The sequence below is a fragment of the Canis lupus genome, chromosome 1 (assembly GCF_048164855.1).
Source record: "Canis lupus baileyi chromosome 1, mCanLup2.hap1, whole genome shotgun sequence".
Lineage (NCBI taxonomy): Eukaryota > Metazoa > Chordata > Mammalia > Carnivora > Canidae > Canis > Canis lupus.
This window is the reverse complement of record NC_132838.1, coordinates 112676437-112691863: the sequence shown is the minus strand read 5'-3', so window position 1 is coordinate 112691863 and position 15427 is coordinate 112676437. Positions and strand designations below refer to the sequence as shown.

The following is a 15427-nucleotide window of genomic DNA, read 5'->3' as shown; positions in this document are numbered from 1 at the left end:
CCAGGAATTTTGCAATTGAGGGTTACTCGACATGAAACACCACTCGGGTTTAAAATTCCTGATTAAAAAGCCAGGTCACACACTGCTCATGGGAGTGTAAATCGATACAAGCACAATCCAGGAAAGCTGAAGAGGTACCCCCTCCCCAGGACCCAGCACATCCGCTCGGCTTGCTCCGCTCAAGTCGGCTCAAGCGTCCCCAGGAGACAGAGGAACGTCCCGCCCACCATGGAACCAAGTCCATGGACATATGTGCTCTTTCGAAATGGCCCCCAAGGCCGATCAGTGGATCGACACAATGTGGTACGTCCATACACTGAAACACCCCACAGCAAGAGAAGAAACAAACCCCTGCCTCACACCCACCACTAAATCTTGCAGGCACGACACCAAGGGAAAGACATCACACACAAGCGGACAGATGGTAGGATTCCAATTACAGGAAGCTCAGAAACAGGCAAGATGATATCTGATGATCAAGGTCAGATTATGGGTAACTTTCAGGGGTCGTTGACGGGGAAAGAGCGTGAGGAGGCCTGCAGGGGGAGGGAAATGCTCTGTATCATGATCTGCTTGGTGGCTATGTGGTTCCACACATAGGTAAAAATTCATCAAGCAGCACCCTTAAAATTTGAGCACTTTGCTGTTGGTATGCTATGTTTCCACATTTAAAAAAGAAGAAAAAATTAAAAGCTAAACAAGAAAAAAAGCCAGTACATAGTACTATTAAGCATAGACTGGTGAGAAGATAGCGTGGGGAACAGATGGTCAGGATGCTTTGGGAGCTCGTGTCCTGTTTCCAGGCACTTGGATGGCAGTGAGTGGCCAATGATCTTGAGAAACTCAGGGGGACAGACCAGGTGCTGGTGCCAGGTGACAGACCCCACTCCTGACTTTGGGACACCAAAGGCAGGGGTCCTGCTTAATCCTACCTCTAAATGGCCCAGAACTTGGCCCAGCTCCTGACAACCACTAATGCTGGCATGGTCCTGCATTCCACCCCTGCTAGCATCCCTGAGACCCCTGCCCCAACCCTGTCCCCAGCCCCTACTTCCCACCTGTGTCCATCTGGCCCCAAGGAGATCCTTCCCACAACTTGGCCCTGAACCTTTCCACGGCTCCCCATCTCCCCCACGTAAAGCCCCGATAGCGTTTTTAAAGAGGTTTAAGTTAAATGAGACCATTAGGGTGGGCCTTAATCCAATATGACTGGTGTCCTAATAAGAGGAGGAAATTGGGACAGAGACACACAGAGAAAAGACCACGTGAAGACACAGGGAAGAAGTCGGCCATCCCAAGCTGAGCAGAGAAGCCTCTGCAGAAACCAACCCCACTGCCACCTTGATCTTGGACTTCTAGCTTGCAGATTTCAAGAAAATTAATTTCTGTTGTTTAAGCCACCCAGTGTACAGCACTTTGTTAGGGCTGCCCTGGGAAAATAATACAGCTTCCCACGACCGTGCCGAGCCCTGAGCCCACAGGGCCATGGCCTTCTGTGTCCCTGTCCTTTCCCACCAGACCGGGGGGCAGGCATGCTCTGACTCACTGCTGGGTCCCTGGCATCACCCAGCTCAGAATAGGTGGTAAATGTCGGCAGAATGTCCCTCCCCGCAGCTTTCTCTCTTTCCTTGCCCCTGCCTCCATCCTGCTGTCTCTCTGCCATTTAACACAGTTTCCTGAGTCCTTGGCGTGGGCTGGTCCCTCTGCCTGGAAGGCTGTCCCCCACGCTGTCCACCTGGCGACCTCCTGCTCATCCTTCAGGACCTAGCACAGGCTCTGTCCTCTCTGGCGGTGGCTCCCTCCACCCCAGTTCCCACTGGCCGAGCATCTCCCCTTGTGACTGTCCTAGATGGGGTCCTGCCCAGCCCAGGACATGTGGGTCGGGTGAACATGGGTACCCCGCGGACTTTGCCTCCACTCTTCTCCCACATGGCGACCTTTTCTTCTCCACTTGCAAACTCCTGCTCCTCTTTATGATCCCAGCTCACACATCACCTCCTCTGTGAGGTCCTCCCTGACTCCTCGGGTGGTCAGTGTCTCTCTCATCTGCGAACCCCCCTGCCCCTGCCCCTTAACACACCCTGTCTCCCTGGACAGTGGCCTCCCCCTGCCCCAGACTGTGAGCTCCTCAGAGCCCACACTGGTGTCATAACAGCACTGGCTGGGACTGTGCCTTTGGAATAAAGCAATGCACACAAGAGTTTCAGACGGATCAGGACCCAGTTTTGTCCCAGACAAGCTTCTCTCTCTGCTGCCACCGGCCACCATGACCTTGAGCCACAACTCCAGCCCAAAGCTTTAAGGTTCTCTGCAGGGATAGTGGCTGAGGAGGCAAAGGCGGCATGAGAGGAAATCTCCAAACTCTTTCCCTTGTTCTCCCTAATTCTTTCTCCCATCCCGACTCACACACAGCCCAGGCACCCCTACAGCAGCATTTGGCTGGGCTGACGGCGAACTCGCCAGTGTTGCCCTTGGCCCAAGCTCATCCTGCTTTCTTTCCTCCTCCTCCATCAGAACCCAGCCTGAGAAAAGAATCAAATTATCCCCACCAAGGATGAACAGGGAACTCCATTTCCACCGCAGATCCAAAGCCAAATGATGCCCTAACACTTGAGGGTGTTGGCAATCCCCTTAGGAGGCTGGCCCAGGTGCCTGTCCTGCAGCTGTCAGCCTTGGCCCAGGACCCTCTCTCTCTTGACTCGAGAAAAATAAGGACACCTAGTCCCACCCAGACACTCTGCTTTCACAGGGACAAGGTGAGACCGGGACATCTGGATTTTGCAAAGCCCCACCCCCACCCCCCACCAGGTGATCCTAATATGCTCTGGCTCCCTGGTGCCTTCTGAAGCCGTCTCAAAGCCTCCTTCACACAGAAAGGCTGCTTGGTTATATGACCTTAGTCACCCTCCTTCTCCCATCCCAGGCAGTGCATTAACTCGTTAGAGGACCAGGCAGGAGAAAGCAATGCAGAATTCTACTGGGCCCCTTGTATCCCACCACCCTGGAGTGAGACACACCCAGGGCTACCCACACCCTTGGGGTCACACTCGCTTGCCCCACTGCCTCAGGCCTGGGACTCTGGGTCCCCTCCGCCCTCCCCACCTCTCCCTTGCCCCTCCCTCCCCGGACTTTCACTTCTCCTCTGCATTTCCCCCAGCCGGTTTTAGCAGACTTGGGCCAGCTTCTCGTTAGCACTTACCGAAAATGGGGCTAAATATAGAGGGCCCAAGGGCTGCCCCTCACCCCTCCTGGCCCCTCTTAGCCTGTCCCCTGGGTCTCCTGCCTTCAGAGCTGACTTCAATCAAGGCTGTGGCCTGGGAGCCCCTGTGGGCAGGGTTCTCATTGCCGGGAACCTCTGTGGGCCCAGCTGGCCCGGTCCCTGCGTCCCTAGGAGCAGCACCTCACACCCCCACTACCCCACATCTGTCCCTGGGTGGCCTCAAGGGAGCGAACACTTCTGAGCTGTCAGGAGGGAGGGATGGAGATAGTAGGCAGCAGACACAACAAGAGAGGGTGGCCCCACAGCTGTGCTGACAACAGGCTGCTACTTCGCACACACACCACAGCCTCAGCCAGGCAGGGCCCCAGACAAGGACAGAGACCATGCAAACACCACGGGGACAGGTGTGCACAGATCCCAGGCAGAGAAGACATACACCCAGACACAATGGCATGGGTAGATATGCAAAACACACACCCAGACATGTAATGCACACCTGTGCTTACACACACACACACACACATCCCGAATCATGGCCCAGAGTGACTCACAGACAGATATACATGTACACACATACACTCAGATCACTCAGACACATACACATGCACACACACCTGAGTCACTCACAGACAGAAATACAGATAGATACAGATGTACATACACATATACACTCAGGTCGCTCAGACACAACTGAAACATGCACACACATGCGCGCATACACACACCTAGAGTTACTCAGATGCACACAGATGTGAACACACACATCCAGAGTCACTCACAGACAGATACACAGATGGACACAGATATGCAGACACACACATACCTAGGCAACTCAGATATACACACACGTGTGCACACTCCCACACCCAGAATCAGCTCATCCTGGGAGATGGCCAGGGTAGACCCCTAAGCCTAATTCACAGGTGTGGAGCTGAGCCCAGGCAGGATGAGTGATCTGCCTGAGACCATGCAGTGTATTCATTCACATCCAGGCAGGGAACCCAGGTGGGCCTTGCAGGCACCGCAGTTATGTGCAAAATCCCCAGTAAGGGGTCTAACTCAGCACCCAGCATGTACAAGGTTCCCATTCAACCCCAGGTAGGGACGAGTCCATGGTGGAGCATATGGCATGCATGTGCAGACACCCGGGATCTCTGTGTCTACACTGTATGTGCGCACACGCATATACAATTGCATGTACAGTCACCGCAACAAATAATCACGTGCCATCCCGCAAGTAGCCTTCCCTCCATCTCAATCCCCTCCTTTACCTCCTTTGCCTTGCTCATACCATTCATCCTTCACATCTCAGCCCAGATGTCCCCTCCTCCAGGAAGCCCTCTGTGACACCCTTCTGGCTCAACTGGGCAAATCTTCTGGGCTCCCATAGCTCCCCATGTCTCCAGCATCCAAGCCCTGACCCCTCTGCCTGTGCTTCCTCCACTGTCTGGCAACACGTCTGTCTCCCCCACTGGGAGCTCCAGGACAGCCCCAAAGCTGCCTTTTTCAGTTCTATTTCCAACACCTAGCAAGGAACTGCTCAATAAATATATGTTTTTGAAAGATCCCAGGGATGCCTGCGCACACAGATGCACATAGGATGGCACAGGTCCGACCAGGACTTGTCCCTGCAGACTCTCACGAGTGTGACATAGACCAACACTCACACCTATATGGCCACAAATGAAACAATCATGCAGTATTGATGCTTGCTGTCTTCCAGGCAGTGTTAAACATTTACACACATTACCTCATTTAACTGTCCCATCAGTACTGCTGGGAGATAACTATCATTATGCAGAAGTAGACACATTTTGCCAAATGAGCCAACAAATACAAATCATCTTGTGTGGTGCCTGGCACACAACAGTCACTCAGTCAACCATCATATAATAAATTTTCAGGCAGTGATACATGTCATAAAAGAAAGACAAAGCAGGGCAAGGTGATGACCAAGAATGGCGGGACTGGTTGCCAGTCCAGACAGGGAGGTCAGGGAAGGCCTCCCTGAGGAGGTGACATCTGAGACAAATGAAGTGAGGCTGTGAGCCAAGAGATCATTGCCAAGGCTAGCCCACAATGCCACACACAACAGCCCTTCACACACAGACACATGACAGTCACACTCAGAGGACTCAGAACTGCCACTCACATTCACACACACAGAAACTCACGTACACTGTAAAGTCCTGCAACTCAGGGTTCCCACCACCCTGTAGCCCCCACCCAAGAAGCCCACCCACTGGTCCTCCATATAAGAGCCTGTTACAGGCACTGGGCTCCATCCTCACCACCCCCACCCCCAGAGCCCTCAGAACACTGCAGCAGAGATGGGGGGGGGGGATCAAAAGCCCCCAGGTGTCTGGAGTGAAGAGAAGAGGGAAGAGGAGTTGAGGGTGGGGACCTAGGGTGGGAAAAGGGGAGTTGCTGAGGTTCAGAGCCAAAGTTAGAGGAGACAGCTAAGGAGGAAGGGCAGGGCAGGCAGCAGGCGCTGGCCCCAGGCCCCTTACCTGGAGCCCCCATGCTGGAGTGAACCATGCTGCCCGCCCCGCGGGGCCGGGGGAACAACTGTGTCATCTCCCCGCCCTCTCTGGGGGCCAAGCCCTCTCAGCCGGAAGTCACCCAGGGAGGAAACCACAGGGTCCGCCCCCTTCAGAAGGGAAAATACTCTGGCCCAAAGGCCCACCTCAGGAGGCGGTGGACCCCAAATCATGTGTATGTTGGGGAAGTGGGGGTAGTGAGGCACAGGGCAAATAGGCTGGAGGAGCTGACTCCTCCAGCTGAGTCTCCAGGAGGTGCCTGCCACAGCTGCCCCAGCCCTCCAGCTGCTTCCACCAAGGCAAACACATCTGGAACAGGGCATGTGGGTCTGGGAGAGAGGGTGGGCCCATTACAACAACGGCAATAATCCCAAACACTGGCTAGAAGCGTTTTTGGGGGGTGGAGGGGTTTTCCCAATGCCAAGCTTGACAGACACCATCTCTTGAGGCGATTGGTACTTGCCCCATTTTATAGACGAAAAGACTGAGGACCAGAGAGCCGAGGTAGCCTTCCCCAAGGCCCAGAGCCCAAAAGCAGGCCCAGAGCCCCAAAGCGTTGAAGCCAAGAAGCACAGCAGGAGACATTTGCGGTCCTGCAAGGCTGTGGGAAGGGAGGTACTCAGCCATGCACCTGTCCGCAGGTGAGGCTTCCGTCCACTGAGAGGAAGCCGAGCCCGTGGGCAGTGGCAGCGCGGGCGACGGGGCGGGGCCTTGGCCCGCAGTGGCAAGACGCCTGCCTGCCGGGGGTGGGGGGGTGGCAAATGCGGGTGCCTGAGGTGGTTCCGGCAAGGGGAGCCCGGGGACCCCGGACTGCCCGCTGGCCCTTCTCCGAACTGCGCTCCGGGCCCAGCGTTTCCCTCCGCGCCCGCCAGAGGGCGGCAGCGCCCAGCCAATAGGCCGGAGGGCGGGGCCGGCTGCGGAGGAGGAAGCCCCTCCCTCCGCTCCCCTCCCCGTCCCCCCCCGCCCCGCCCCCGCGCGCACACCTGCGAGGGTCACACAAAGGCGCGGGACTCCCAGCGCACCGCGGCGCAGACAAAGGCGCGGCCAAGCCCGCTGCCCCCTTCCTTTGCCCGCGCCCGGTGCGAGGCTGCCAGGCCACCTGGCTCCTCCGAGCAGCCCGCTGCCGCCCTAGGCCCCGCAGGACTCAAGGCGCCCCACGCCGGCGGGACCCCTCAACCACAAGCGCGCACACGGATGCCTGGACTCACCCAGACAGACACATACACTCAAGTGTTTATACATATGGGCCCCAGCACTTCACACACACGTGTGCACACGCAGTCACATGGGAACCCTCTATGTGCCCAGGGTCCAAGACCAACCCTCCCTATCCACCATCCCTAACTCCTGTGTACAGAACCCCCTCCGCTCCCTCAGTGGGCACAAGGGCACATCTACACAGGTGTGTCCAGGCACGCCTCCTGGCCCTGTGGGCCATGCTCACACCCCTGCACCTTCAGGCAGGATATAACACACAGGCAGACCTTCATGAGTGCCCTTCCTTCTGCACACAAGACCCTGTGAACCCAGACCCTCCCAGGCAGGCAGACCCACTCACTGGGGATGACCAGCAGTTTTTACATCTGTACACAGAGGGGACAGTTCCCAGCTATCTACACACCACAACATCCCATACCTCCAGAGACCACATAGCATTAACCCAGCTTCAACTCAGACCTCCTGCCTCCGGGTCCACCACCCCACCCCCCACCCCCATCTCTCTTTCAGATGCAGGGTGTCTGTACATGAGGGCCTTCGGACAGCAGTCTTGTGGCAGTGAGTACTGGACCCTTGTCTTGAAGCTATAGGTTCTGTTTTGATTTAGGATATATGTTTTGAGGGGCTTGGAAATAAGGGTCGTAAGGACATTGGGGGGAGGGGCCAGAACCCTACCAAGCCACCCCCATGCTCCACTATGGACATAGTCAATGTCATCTATATCAGATATGCATTTTTGGACATGACTGGGTGTCAGCCCCTTATGGTGAGCATGAACAGAAGCACCACCCATTCCTGGCGCTGCCAGACTGTAGATCTGTAGCTGAGTGGGGGAGCCAGGCAAGGCCTCAGGTGCTCTCCCAAGGGATGAAAATACTCTATACCTCTTGGCCCCCAGGCTGAATCCCTGAGCTAGAGTCAGGGATTTGAAGGAGAATGGGTCTGAGACGTCTGCCTGCTGGGAGAAGACAGAGGAACAGAGTTCAGGACCACCAGGGGCCTAGCAGCCAGCAATGGGAGGCCCAGGCTGGGCAAATAGTGGCCTCTCAGTCAGGGAAGAGGCCTCAAGCCATGTTGAGCAAGGCAGGTAGGACATAGGAGCTGGGGAGCAGTGGGGGGCCTCTCGGGGTGCAGGGAGCCTGGGAGGGAGGCAGCGCAGGGGAGGCCAGGCTGGGCTCAGGGCTGAGCGGTAATTAAAGGAGACGTAGGGGGCTCCCCAGGGCCAGCGGGGCTGGTAACTGACACGCGGGCCCCATTGCTCTGCTCATATTTCTCACCGGATCGATACGTTTGACTCCCGACAAGACAATAATCGCTTGTACGCGGCCGGCGAGTCGATCAAATACATTATTAGAGCGAGGTCCCCCGGGGGCCCGGCGGGGAGCGGTGGGGGGGAGCAGCCAGCCCACCGGGGACAGCAGAGCGGGATTCTTCACCCCTCAGGGCCCCCAGCCATGGCCTCTTCCTCTCTGTTGCCCCTGGGGACCCTCTCTGTGGCTTGGTTCCCTGGCTTCTTTCGGGATTCCCGTTGTCTCTGGCGACCTCTCCACTCAGCCCCCCACATGTCCTTGCTCTGCGTGGGGACCCAAGGGGTCTTTCTCCACAAGTGCTGCTTCATCTGTAGGGCTGAACTTGTGGGAGCTCAGAGAGGCCCCTCAGACCCCCCAGCTTGGCAGTAGATAGGGACACAGGGCTGCAGGCCACACTGAGTCAACAGCTGGGCCAAGAGATGAACTGGTGATTCATTGATACCAGCACTTACTCAACACATCAGCCTTCAGCACAGAATAGGCCGGGCATCGTCTTGGTGGGTATGGCAGGGGGGTGCAGGGGTGGGGGGCAGTCAGGGAAAACCGGCTTAGGAACCCAAACTCATAGGAAAACAGGATGAGGAGTAGCAGACAGACACAGAGACAGAGAGATGTCTGGCTAGTCCTACTGCAAGGCTGTGTCATCTTCCAGTGGGCCCTGGATACTCTCAAACCAAACCTAGCCTTGGCCTGCCCAGGGCACTGCCTGCCCACCTCTTCCCCCACCTTCCTGGTTTCTGGGCTTAAGCCTTCACTTCCTGTTTACACACCTGCTTCAGCCTCCGCCCTGCCCTCAAAACTGCTTCTTCAGTGGCCCTAAGTCAAGGTCAAGCTGCAACCACCCCATGATCTGCCTAAGAACACCCAGCATCCAGGGACTTAAAAATATTTCTTCTTTACCATCATCATCATCACCACCAGCAGCAGCAGCAGCAATTGTCTACTCTGTGCTAGTTGAGCCAATACATTATTTCTAATTTTCATGACAATCTGAGAAAATAAGGTCTATTATCATCCCCATGTTACTGATGAATTGGAGCTCAGAGAGGTGAAGTCACTTGCCCCACGTCACACAGCATATGAATGGTGGAGTCAGGATTGAAACTCAGACCAGTCCTCTGCATAGCTTGTTCTCTCTCTACTGCACCGTGGGTCTCCTTTGAGCTTTGAAATGCTCCCTATCCTCCAGCAGACAGCAGGGAAGTCTGCTCAGGAACAGCAAATCTCACAGTCCACAGGCCCACTCCCGCAGCCCTGAGTCTGGATATTCAGCAATACAGTGGACTCTCTCTGCCTTATCAATTCTCGGCGGAAGGTAGGCCAACCCTTACATTGCTTTTGATTCAGATGTTTCCTGTGTCCCCTGGTGCCACACCCTGGGCTGGGGTCTGAGGGCCTAGAGATGAGCTGGGCTGAACCCTGCCTGATGATCTGATGGAAGACAGAAGGTGGGCGGTGTGGTATGGAAGGCTTTGTGAGGAGGTGGCGTTTTCATGGCAGTCCGGAGCTATTCGTGAGGCAAAGGATGTGGGGAAGTGCACTGCAAACAACAGGAACAGAAGAGGTAGGAAGGGAGGCGTGTATGGCTTGGTACAGGGCAAACGAGGTGGATATAGGAGACTGAGGTGGAGAGGCAGAGCAGACCCCAGGGCCTTGCAGGCCAAGTAAGCATTTTGGATTTTACTGCAAGCACAGCAGGATGCCACTGGGAAGGTCTCAAGTGGAGAAGTGATGTGATTCTGTGAATGTTTTTGTAGACAATACGGGGTGCTGTGGGAGGCCAGTGAAGGGCCACAGTGTGAGGGAGGTCAGCTGTGAGAAATGCGTGGTTTCTACATGAGATGGAGGGGATGGTGGCTGGGACCAGGGTGGTGGCGGGGGTGGGGTGGGGAGGAACACGTGTCCCTAGGAGCAATTTTGACAGTAGACTCAACAGGATTGGTGATTTGCTGAAGGTGGGAGTTGGGGGAGGAGTCAAGAATGAAGCCCAGGAACACAGAAGCACCTCTGTTGCCATCGAAAGGTTGAAGAGAAGGGAGACCTCAAGCTAGGATGAGAAAGATCCAGGCAAGGTGCCATACAATGCCTCGAGGCTGGATTTGATGTTATAGGTGGGAGATTTTTGAGCAGGGACAGTGTGTGCAAGAGACATTCCATGGCATGAGGATAGGCTAGTGGGTGGAATCTGGAGTCAGGATGAGTAGAGAGGAGGCTGGGACAATAGGTGAGATGACAGGGAGATTGGGGCCATGTGGGTCCACCTTCATGGGAAATTCTTTTTTTTTTTTTCCTTCACGGGAAATTCTACAGGACTCTAGCGGGCCTGCAGGTGGATGACTGGTCACATGGCTGGGTAAACACTGAGACCATCATCAGTGGACAGTGGGAAGGAAAGCAGGCTGGGAGAAGACGCTCGGGTCAGTGCTGGGGGTGAGGTCAGGAAGAGGCCTCTCGGAAGCAGCAAGGTCTATGGACCAGGAAGCCAACAGATGCTTAATAAATTCACATGGACACAGCATGCCTCGATGTACCACCCTCAACTTCATGACACCAATTACCCAAAACCTGCCAGAATTATCAAGAGTTTACCTCAAGTCAGAAGAAATCGAGCACTGTGATATGACTTAAAGAAGACAAGTCATAAGACCAAGCAGATCCCCATTCTGAACTGGCCACGTGGTGACCAAGGGCAGCCCTTTGCATGCTCTGGGCCTCAGTTTCCCTGTCTCTAGGTGGGAAGTGGGCTGGAGGAGCTCACAAAGGCTTTTTTCAGCTCTAACAGTCTGTGCTTGAATGAAACAAGAATGGGCAAGATAGTCTGATGAATAAACGCTGTAAGACAAATACAAGGAGAGAAAGGGAATGTATTACAGGCTTAATCTAAGTAGGACTGGCTAAGGATACTAAGGGCTCCACTGACTCCTCACCTCTTATTAGGGACTTTTGTTATGACTATTTTATTTTATTATTTGTTAAGATTTTATTTATTTATCTGACACGGAGAGAGAGCAAAATCAGGGGGAGCAGCAGGCAAAGAGAGAGGGAGAAAGCACTCTCCACCAAGCAGAGAGCCCAACGCAGGGCTCGATCCCAGAACCCTGGGATCATGACCTGAGCTGAATGCAGACGCTTAACTGACTGAGCCATCCAGGCATGTTATCCCCATTTTAAAGAAATGAGGGAAAGTGAGGGCTGTGTTCACAGCTAAGCTGAGGTACACCCACAGCCTTTCTGACCCCAAAGTCTGTGCCCAAACTGCTGTGCTGGGCTCACTGCTCCTCTTGGCTAGTGTGTGTCTCTCTGAGACTGTAGATCCTCTGAGAACAGGGTCCATGGCATCCATCAACACATACCCACCAGGGCCGCCAAGGAAGCTAAAGAAGCAGATGCCTGGCCCCTTCCCCTGACAAGGCACCGCCCCATGCTGTCCATACCAATCCAGCCCAGACTTCCCACTTTTCCAGCAAGCCTGCAGGCTCAAGACCACCGCTGTCCCACAAGCAGGGAGGGAGCTGTCCAAAGGCTGAAGCGCAGGGACCATCGTCCTTGGTCTGGAAGCTTTCTAGTACCTCCCTTCTGCCTCTGGGACAAGCCCAGTGCCTGCACCATCACGGCCTCCTAGGCCCAGCAGGACTTCACTTCATGTCTCCCCACAGAAAGCACCGCCCACCAGCCCCACTGGTGGAAGCTGAGTCTGTCGTCCCCACCTCGGGGCCTTTGACCCTGCTTACCCCTCTCTGAGAATGCTGTTCCCATCACTTCCCATTCCTCTTGTCCTTGAGAACCCAACTCAAAGGCTGCCTCCTCTGAAAGATCTTCCCTTAGTCTCTCTCCACTCTCACCGGTTTCATTTTCTTCGTAGTACTCTCTGGAACTCAGTTATCATCAGCTTGTTTTACTGTCTGGATCCCCCTCTGAAATGGAAGCTCTCTGAAAACTGGTGGGGTTGTGGGGTTTTTTTTTTTTGTTGTTGTTGTTGTTGTTTGGTTGGTTTTTTTTTTTTTGGTCTATTCCCAGGACCTAAAATAGTGCCTGGCACACAGCAGGTGTCCAACTATCTCTGTTGAATGAGTAAATCCCTTGGGGCTCCCAGAGCCCACAGAATGAAGTCCAAGGCTGGCTCTCCAAGCCCAAGTGGGTGAGGGCCTCTGCCAATCTGTGCAGCCACTTTGCCCTTAGAGCTCACCTTCTTCCTCTGGTCAGCACCTTGGATTCCCCTATGTGCCCAGCCTTCTTGCCTCCTTTGTCAGCCTCGGCTCAAATCCCCCCCCCCACCCCCCAGAAGCCATCTCTGACTCCACCAGAGGCCCAATTAATAGTAATGACCTGGTCTTTCCACAGTCCAGGCAGCATTCTGGGCTTTAGCACCAGTGGTCCTGCATTGCAATTACTTCCCATTCAGGCTGCCCCACAGGGCAGGGCTTGAGGGCAAGGCAGGGTCCGATTCATTACTGTGGAGTCAGAGCCCAGCACTGGGCCTGCAGACAGCCGGGGCTTCAGGAATGTTTGTTGCATTAGGGCACCCACCCTGCAGACTGTTATTATCTGTACAGCCTATACAAGCACTGGTTTGGGAGTCAGATGTATGAAGATCTACAAACTAGTCCTTCCATTCACTTGCTATTTAACTCTGGGCAGTGAATTCACCGCTCTGAGCCTCAGGCTCCACCTCTGTGAAATGGGGGCAGTACCATGGGCTGACAGGAACGTCATTAATTGTAAATGTAATATTTGCCACCATGCACACAGAGTTCAGAAAGTTCACAAAGTGTTCATCACATCAAGGTTTAAAATACACATGATAAGATGAGCACTGGGTGTTATACTATATGTTGGCAAATTGGATTTAAATAAATTTTTTAAAAGATTTTATTTGTTTATTCATGAGAGACACACACAGAGAGAGAGAGAGAGAGAAAGAGGCAGAGACACAGGCAGGGGGAGAAGCAGGCTCCATGTAAGGAGCCTGATGTGGGACTCGATCCCGGGACTCCACGATCATGCCCTGGGCCAAAGGCAGGTGCTAAACTGCTGAGCCACCCACAGATCCCCTGATTGAAATGAAATTTAAAACACCTTGTTTTATTTTTTTAAAAACACCTTGTTTTTTTAAAAAAATTAGGGATGCCTGGGTGGCTCAGTGGTTGGGCACCTGCCTTCAGCTCAGGTCGTGATCCCAGGATCCGGGATTGAGTCCTACAGCAGGCTCCCTGCGAGGAGCCTGCTTCTCCCTCTGCCTATGTCTCTGCCTCTCTTTCCCAGTCTGTGTCTCTCATGAATAAATAAATAAATCTTTTTTTTTTAAAAAAAAGCTTAGAAATAGAGGAAAATTAAAAACAACCCAGATGCCACCAGTAGGACATGGTTAAGTGATTTATAGTATATTCATCCTCAGTATGTGTCAGGAAAGACATGAAAGACAGATCTACAGATGTGAACATGGAAAGTTCTCCAAGCCACTGCTGAGTGAAATAGCAAGTTGCAGAAGGATTTATACAATTTAATATCATCTATGTAAAACATCTACAAACAACGCCATACATTTTCTGTGAGTGCGCAGGTGCCGATAAATGCAGAGGCAAAGGTCTGAAGATAACTGACTAATGACCCCTACCTTTGGTGAGGGGACCAGACTGGGGAAGCAGAGAGTTTTTAACCTTTTCTGTTATGGTTTTGGGTTTTTTTATTTTTTTAAAGATTTTTTAAATTTATTCATTAGAGAGAGAGAGAGAGAGAGAGAGAGAGAGAGAAACAGACATAGGCAGAGGGAGAAGCAGGCTTCAAGCAGGGAACCTGACATGGGACTCGATCCCGGGTCTCCAGGATTACACCCTGGGCTGAACGCAGCGCTAAACCGCTGAGCCACCTGGGCTGCCCGGTTTTGGTATTTATAATGAGATCGTATTCATTTTTTGAATTAAAATTAGACTCCACTAAATGAGACATAGGTGGCTAACTACAAAGGAAAAAGCAAAGAAATGATTATCCCCAAAGTGAGGACAGGGGTTACTTCCAGCAGGGGTGAGGTGACAGGTGTGTAGAAGGGACATGCAGGGGTGGGGGCTGCTGGATGCTTGTGGCCTTCTTCATCCTGACCTAAGTGGACAGCACAGATGTTCACTGTATAAAGATTGATTAAGCTGTACATTTATGACTTGTCCACATGACTGTGCTTCCTGCGGGCAGGGGCCAATTTGTACACGTCGCGGTATCGTCTGGGCCCCATCCACTCCTAATTCACTGCACAGAAGCAGACCTTCACAGAAGTCTTTGTTCAGTAGGGTGCGCCCCATAGCTGCGAGTGCTCCAAGAGACCAAGCCGCTGTCCAGGGTCCTAACGGCCCACGCCTGGGAGGCCTCGAGAGGCTGGCCAAATCAATATGCCAGCTTCAAGATTCCTTATCCTAACTAGCACCCCTCAACCCTGCCGTGTGACCGACCCCAGCTCGCCTCTAGCTCATCACCTCCCATTATGCGCCAGCCATCACTCACTTCCTCCTTGCTAGCTTTCTTTTCCTTCAACCCAAGCCCAAGCTCTGCTGTGCCTCAGGACCTATGCTCACACTCGCCTCCTGTCTGGTGCCACCTTGCCCCAGATGTTCTATGCTGCATTCCCTCACTCATCCCAGGATTCCACTTATATGTCTTCAACACAGAGAGGTCTTGTTCATCTTGCCTCATATTAGCCTTTCCGCTCCTCATTTCTATCCTCTTCCAGCACTTCTCACTACTTAACATTCAGGTTTTTGAGGGTTATGTGGTTGTTTATAATCTGCCCCCCCTCCCCACTTGGGTTTTCTCAATGCCAGGAGGACAGGGAGCATAGTATGTCTCTCCTGTTCTGTTTTATCCTGCTTTTTAAAAGGGCTTCTGGTGCCCAAAATTGCATTCATCATAAGACTTGTTTACCACATACTCCCATTGTTGGCTGGGCAAACCCCTGGCCATTATTTATTTGCTTATTTTATTTATTTTAAATAATATGCTCATGTGAACCTGCCACTCAATGTTCAAGTTGGAACCATGGAAATAATCACTCTGACTCTTGTAGGACTTGTTTACGCTATGTCCCCAGCTCCTGTCATATAGGAGGCAATTAGTAGCTATTTACTTAAGAATAAGCTAAGGGAGGGGGGGCA

At 53.3% G+C, this 15427-nt stretch overlaps 1 protein-coding gene across 16 annotated transcripts in view; it reads right to left on the bottom strand.

The window, feature by feature from the left end:
* Nucleotides 1-15427, bottom strand: part of POU2F2 (POU class 2 homeobox 2) — a 91823-nt gene that overhangs the window by 26362 nt on the left and 50034 nt on the right. For 13 of the 16 annotated variants that reach the window (XM_072776264.1, XM_072776268.1, XM_072776315.1 and 10 more), the window contains exon 1: nt 5731-5860. The exons of 2 other annotated variants lie outside the window; for them this stretch is intronic. In XM_072776264.1, coding sequence (XP_072632365.1) covers nt 5731-5797 — 67 coding nt within the window. In that variant the 5' untranslated portion in view covers nt 5798-5860. Of the gene's footprint in view, nt 1-1898; nt 1960-5730; nt 5861-15427 lie in introns of those variants that run through there. One more of the 16 variants, XM_072776304.1, reaches the window with a different exon arrangement.